Source organism: Lactuca sativa, chromosome 3 (assembly GCF_002870075.4).
Source record: "Lactuca sativa cultivar Salinas chromosome 3, Lsat_Salinas_v11, whole genome shotgun sequence".
NCBI lineage: Eukaryota > Viridiplantae > Streptophyta > Magnoliopsida > Asterales > Asteraceae > Lactuca > Lactuca sativa.
Genome location: NC_056625.2, coordinates 314,693,419 through 314,700,815, shown reverse-complemented (window position 1 = coordinate 314,700,815; position 7,397 = coordinate 314,693,419). Strand labels below are relative to the sequence as shown.

The 7,397-nt window shown below is 37.1% G+C and overlaps 1 protein-coding gene across 1 annotated transcript; it reads right to left on the bottom strand.

The window, feature by feature from the left end:
• Positions 1-1,724: 1,724 nt before the first annotated feature.
• Positions 1,725-3,133, bottom strand: LOC111907211 (signal recognition particle 14 kDa protein). Its single transcript, XM_023903002.3, has 4 exons — positions 2,986-3,133; positions 2,640-2,733; positions 2,440-2,549; positions 1,725-2,031 (listed from the first exon to the last, which is right to left on the bottom strand). Exons 1-4 carry the CDS (start codon positions 2,986-2,988, stop codon positions 1,864-1,866), a joined length of 375 nt encoding a protein of 124 aa, XP_023758770.1. The 5' UTR covers positions 2,989-3,133; the 3' UTR covers positions 1,725-1,863.
• Positions 3,134-7,397: the final 4,264 nt, after the last annotated feature.

Genomic DNA, 7,397 nt, shown 5'->3' with positions numbered 1-7,397 from the left:
CAAGAGTTTGAAAATCAAATAATCAACTAGGTTCCCTAGTAAATGGATCGTACCACATCAAAACCTAATTGTGCGCCTAAGTTTTATTATGATCAAATTCTATCCACTATTTAATCTAAGTGAATTAGTTGATTTCTTAAATGATTGGAAAAATGTTAATAGAATTAAGATTAACTCATAAATGCTTAAAACTGTGAAATATATGTGTATTATATCAAAACCAAAAATACTGAAAATTTATTTATAGGATAGAGTCAAGAGGGGGATGAGAACGAGCAAGAGGTGGACTCGCCTTACCATCTGTGAGGGGATCCCTATTTCCCTGCTCCACAGGACAAGGACGTGCTGATACTTATCGAGGAGAGACCCGAGGAGGACCTTAGTGAGGATCTAGAGGAGATGGAACAAGAGCCCGAGTGGGAAATGGAGTATGAAGCATACAAGTTTGTAGGAGATGTGACCCCTATAGAAGAAGAGGAACCAGTTGCGTCCCTGCCACATGTCTCTTACTACCTAGGCTTGAGGATACCTCGTAATTGGAAAAACGCACATTGGATTTTATGCTAAGATCTAGACCGGATTGAAGTGGAAAACTTCTTCAAAAACTAGGTTGAACCGGTGTGATAAAACCGGTAAATCTCGTATTCGATTTGAATAATTGGATTTTAGTTAACCCATTAAAAACAATCAATTTCCAAATAAAATTGAATAACTCGATCAATCTAGTTATTCACGGTGTACACGATTCAGAAGTTGAGACAGACACACCACTGACAGATTTAGACTGACGGTTGAACCAATAGTTGAACCATGAAGGAATCAGTCATTAGATCGGTTCAACTAAAAAACCGGTTTTTAAAACATTGAATATTTTTCATAAGTTTATTGGTAATAGCTTGTGCAGTTACAAGCTCTAAAGAAGAGTTTTTTTTCAATAAAGTTGATGGGTCATATAAGCAACAAATAATTAAAATTATATATAAAAAATATATATTGTTCCCAACTCCCCACAAATAAGCTCATGTAAAATGCTCTTCTATTGTGGATATCTTTTTAAGGTTTTTGGGATAAAATGCTCTTCTATTGTGGACATCTTTTTAAGGTTTTTGGGATGTTTAGATTATGCTAAAGTGTTAAACAAGCTCCATCTAAAAGCTCTCCTGTTGTGTATGTTCTAATAAAAAAAATACAAAAAATATATAAAAAGCCTAATTTTTAAGTCTTTCTATTGTTTATTGTTATTAAATTTGGGTTCTAACACTTCCCCCTATGGAAGCATACTCTCTCTACCCTTGGATGTAGGTAAGACTATCTACATCTAATGATCTAATCTCCTTCTTACCCCTGTAAACTTATGTAAATTATGGGTTCTAACACTTCCATAATCCTACTTGCATAGTTAAATGCACAATTCCCATGGCAACTAAGTTTGTATGTAAGTGGTTGTTTGGTAACATCTGAATCCACCCATGACCTCTAAACTAAACTGGTCAACATTCAACACGTTTGATACAGCCTCTAAACTGTTAAGAAATCCCACCTTCTCTTAACCATTAAGAGGTTATCATTCAACACTAAATGGTTCAAATGGTTCAATTCTATCAAACAGCCCCTAAGACAGAAAACCGATAATATGAAGAAAGACAACAAGATGAGTTACCTTCCAAGGGAAGCAAGAGTTAAAGGCAATGCATAGCTCAAAATCAATTCATGTCATTCTGCAGTTGATATAATACCTATCCATTAAAAACCAACTTGTAACAATATACTCATTTGTATCTATGATTCTTGAAAGGAAAGACACAGAGTAATTGGCAAAAATCTTTTGGGAAAAAGCACAAAAGAAATCATCAACAAGAGATCTCAAGGGTTGGTTGTAGTAGTTTTAGGTTTCTTTGAGACTTGTTGCTTCTTATCAGCATCTGCAGCCTTTTTCTTGTCCTTCTTCTCTCTCTTTTTCAAAGATGTCATGCGAGCCTTCAAAATAGTAGCATAATATGCTTGAAACCGTTGATGTTCCTTTGCTCCAACCTGTTATTAGAAAAGAAACCAATCTGTATTCATATCATGTCATAGGGGAATCCTACAATTCATTGATATTGGTTTCTAAAGTTTTAGTCCTTCTAAAAGTAGCATTTCACAAGAACTAATAATCAACAAATGTTAACAAACTGGCTTTATACTATGGTGCAAGTTCATTATACTCAGGAACAGAATACTCAAAAGTCCTAACCTATATTTTAGATTTATCAGCAAGTTCTCCCTTTTCATTATACCCCTTACCCTAAAACGTAAGAATTCATTATCCAACATAGTAACATTTACAGATTAAGAAGGGCATATACAAAGTTTTCTAATTGATCCATTCAGTTTGCTAAAAGGAATCGAACAATGAAAGAGTTCCAAAAAGGATTAAAAACTTCAGTATGAATTAGTTACCAATGTGGAAATGTTCTTCTTGCCATCAGTTGCTCTAACAAGACATTTGTATTCAAGTTCTTTACCAGCAGTTATCATCTTGTTCTTCTGCACCTTAGACTTGTCAGAAGCTGAGGCATAGTTTTAACCAAATTCACAATCAATATCTTCAATTGGAAACAAATTCAGAATCAGAGAAAGAAAAGGAGGAACAAACTTACAGTGTTTGAGAGTAACCCACACAGATCCTTTTTCTGTGGTATGCTCAAACATGGTAGTTAGCTCATTCAGAAATGGATCAAGCTGTAAGCGTACCTATAATCATTAAAAAAAATAGCACGCAATTCAGGCATACTCGAGATACAAAAACTGTTGCGATTAAATCGCACATAATCCCGTTAGAATTGCTTTGAATTCAGAAGTTACATTCAGATCTTGCGAGTAAACTAAGATGAGAACAATGCTTGGCATTCTATAGTTGGCAACAACTCAAGAATTAACGTTGATGAACCTCGCGAATTATTAAATACGATTAAGAGAAAGATGCTAAGAGTTTGAATCAGTTACCATAATGAATGCCGGAGGTTCGTCGGAATTGAATCGATGAAGAGGAAGAGCGTGGGGTGACGTCGTTAACGTCGATGACTAGGGCTGTAAAAGAGGGAATGGAAGTCGCTCATCAGGTTTCTCTTATTAGGGGGTATTTGGATTTTAAAAAAAAAAAAAAAAAAAAAAAAAAAAAAAAAAAAACAACAACTAGTGCAATGAGCTAAGTTTAAGTGTTTGGATAAAATCATTACAAATCAGTTTATTGAATTAGGCTGTGCTTGGCGCGTCACAGCTAGTTGATAAGCTAGCTTATTTTTTGAGTTTTTTTATGTTGTCGTGTTTGGTAAGCCAAAAAGTAGCTTATAAGCTAGCTTTTTGAAAAGCTACTTAGGCTATGTTTGGCGTACTAGCTGAAAAGTTGGCTGTTAGCTGAAAAGCTAGTTGTTAAATAAAAAGCTAGCTGATAAAAAATAACGTTTTGTAAAACCAGCTGAAATATATAAAATTACATAAAAGGACATGTAAGAATATGTGTTTCTATAATTAATTAACGGGTGTATTTAGAAAATTTTAAAAAAACTCCTAAAAAGCTAGTCTAAGTAGCTTTTCAAAAAGCTAGTTTATCAGCTACTTTTTGGCTTACCAAACACGACAACATAAAAAAGCTCGAAAAATAAACTATCTTATCAGCTAGCTGTGGCGCGCCAAACACATCCTTAGACTAGCTTTTTATGAGCTTTTTTAAAAATTTCCAAATATACCCCTTAATTAATTATAGAAACACATACTCTCACATGTCCTTTTATGTAATTTTATATATTTCAGCTAGTTTTACCAAACGTCATTTTTTATCAGCTAGCTTTTCAGCTATCAACTAGCTTTTTATTTAACAACTAGCTTTTCAACTATCACCCAACTAATCAGCTAACAGCTAGCTTTTCAGCTAGTACGCCAAACATAGCCTTAGTAATAAGTTGAATAAGCTAATTTTAATAAGTTAAGTTTAAGTGTTTAGATAAAGTCCTTAAAAATCAGCTTATTGTGTTAGGAATAAGCTAAATAAACTAATTTTAATAAGCATCTCCCATTTGTTTATTGCTTACTGCTTATTCTCACCACAAATAAGCTAATAAGCTAATCTAAACACCCCCTTAGTATTTTTTTATTTTTGTTTCTCTTATTAGATTTAATTGATGAAATTAGAATAATTATTATTTTAATATCGAGTTATTCACTAAAATGACAATACCCTAGGTCGTAATATCTTATCTAAACCTTTATTTTTTGGGTTTAACAAGATTAACATGTGGTCTGCAAAATGTACTTTACGAATAACGAGTTTAAGACAAAAGGTCCCCACACTTAAAAGTCCAATCTCCTTATTTTCTTAGTATTTTATTCATTTCAACACGGAAAACGAAAGAAGATCGACCTATCTTTTTGTGATTGTGTATCATCAGCTTTTATTTGTAAGTAATAAGTAATCATGTTTTAATATACTTAAAAATCATAATTGTTTCAAAAATATATTTTGTAACGACTGGTTCCTAGTACGCATTTAATTATAATTTATTCACTTTTGTAGAGCAACTCGATGAGTTGGGAGCCCCAAACTCGTCGAGAGGAACCAGAATTGACGCGGGATTTTAAGTCACCTACTTGACGAGTTGAGAGCCTCGACTTGACGAGTAGGGTTTTACACTTTATTTAAGCATCCTAATCCCCACTTGTCGGCCTCATTTCCAGCCTCCAAGTCCCAAACCCTAGATTCAGAAACCCTAATGCATTTGTGAGCTTGTAAGCCATTTGTGAGTGAAACTTTGTGTATTTTGAAGCTTGTGGAAGAAGAAGAAGAAGTTATAGGATTCAAGGAGAAGCTAGTAGATCCAAAGACTTCCTTTCATTCTCATTATTTTCTGGTAATCAAGTCTCAAACTTGCTTAGTCGCTTCTTATATCTCCTTATTTTCACTTTATTGGGTTTTTGGTCCAAGAAGCTTGATCTTTGGGATATGGACGTCCCAAGTGAGTATACCTTCAGATCTGGACTCATGGAGGGCTTTCATGGTATAAATATGCAAACTTTATGGATATTGAATCCCCATGCAAGCCATAAGATGTCATTTTGGCATTTTAAGCTCCAAAAGGCCATGCATGGAGTGAAAGGTGGAAGCTTTACGTGTCTATGTAGTGTTTAGGGTCTATATCACTGTTTGTAAGCTTTAGTTTGGTGTATAGATGGCTTGTGGACCAAGATCTAGGTCCTAAAGAGTTAGGGTTTGAGCTAAACCCATGAAGTAAAGGTATTAATGGGCAAAGTTGGAAACTTTACCCTTAAAAAGACATTTTCATGGTATATGAGAAGTATGAAGCTTAGATCTGAAGAGTTGGGGATTAATCTATTAAGATGGTCCAAACAGACTGAGGAACTCGGTGAGTCCAGAGAGGGATTCGACGAGTTAAGTAGATTTGTCTTGATTCTGAACAAGGTAGAACTCGACGAGTCTGTGAAGGGACTCGACAAGTTGGCTCGTGTTATCACGACTATGGGTAGCAAGGGAACTCGGTGAGTCAGGGGGATGACTCAACGAGTTGAATCAACTCGGATTGTTGACTTTGACTTTGACTAAGCATTGACTTTGACTTATACATTGACTTTGACCAAGGTTGACCCGTGAAAGGGGTCTTGATGTAAGGAATTGTAACAGCCATAAATTTACGCCAAATTTAAACTTTTAACACTAAAAAAAGAGTCAAGTAGCATTTGTTTTTACAAAACATTTCCGATTCATTTATCATCAGAGTGTCCCAAAATAGATCATGAGGATGAGGAGCGGTACGATCACGCCTTCGCCTTCCCTCGCTCTCTTGAAGTACCTGAAACAATAAATTGAAAACTGTAAGCCCGAGGGCTTAGTGAGCTTCCCCCAAAATACCAATACCACACTGGCAGAAACCATAGCCATACGAACAATCAAACAACATACATACTGGGCCATCGACCGGACTGGTCCGCCCTACTGGGCCTACAGTCTATCTGAATCTATCCCGAGCCTTCGGCATGACTGGTCCACCGCGTGGGCCTACAGTCTCCCCGGACCGCTCAGAGGGTGTGTTGGCCTTCAGCACAAAGCAGGACCGCCTCAACCCAGCCAACAAGTAACTAACCATGTACGCATACTATCATATACTGGCATGTACACATAGCAAACATATCTATCTCATTGACCATCAATCATAGAGTTTCACTCATAGCTAGAGTATCTATCTCACAGGCCATATAAGCATAACATACTATCTATCCTTATTCCAATCCAACAGATCAGAATCTTATGCAGCATACCGTAACTACCGATCTCTAGTATAACAACCATCCTAAGCAGGATAAATTCTAGCAAAGCAATAACATAACACACATCCCAAACCAGGATGAAATCTAACATGGCAATAACAAGGCAACTATCCTAACCCAGGATATAAACCATAAGGGCCGGCCTTGGTGTCGTAGACCCTATCGATATAGTGAGGATAACTCACCTCGCAGATGTCGATAGAAATGCGAACTCCAACTATCGGATCACTTGACACCGGCTCCACCACCTATAACCATAGCACAATATACTCATAAGTTCTTACTCTTATGAGACATCCCATAACCTACTAGTCAATCCCTGATCAAGGTCAAAGTCATTGGTTAAGGTCAACCGTTCATGTTGACCTCAACTCGTCGAGTACACTCGGCGGCTCACCAAGTCTTTGAAGCACACACCAACTTGCCGAGTCATCAGGGTGACTCGTCGAGTTCCTTCGAATCCTGATCAGGTCTCAAGGCCACCCTTGAGTTTCCTCCTTGCAACTCGACGGGTATACATGCAAACACGTCCTTGGCTAAAACTCATACAACTCGCCGAGTTGTTCTTCAACTCGTCGAGTTTCATGACCAACTTCATCTAACTCGCCGAGTTGTTCAACCAACTCGTCGAGTTCACGGCTTCCTTCAACTGACTCGTCGAGTTGTTCATCCAACTCGCCGGGTCCTATGCATATCTTCATATGACTCACCGAGTCGGCTTTGCGACTCGCCGAGTTCCTTCCGTCAACTTAGCATGCAGACGTCTATAAGCCATGGCAAGGTCCCAAATTGTAGATCTAGCTTCCTTAAGCCTACTTATCATGTAAAGTTTCAAAATTTATGTGCATGCATTGCCTTACAAGCTCCAAATGCCAAAACCAAGCCCTTAATGGGTGCTCATGGACCAAGGGGACCTTACACTCGACTAAAGCCGGAACTTTATGTTCAAATAATCCAAAGGGTGTCCAGATCTGAAGTTACAACTTCAGATCTAGCCCATAGATTGCCATACCAACTTGATCCCCTTTGAAAAACCCTAAAACTCATTCATAGATGAGGTCTAACTGAAATAACTGAGG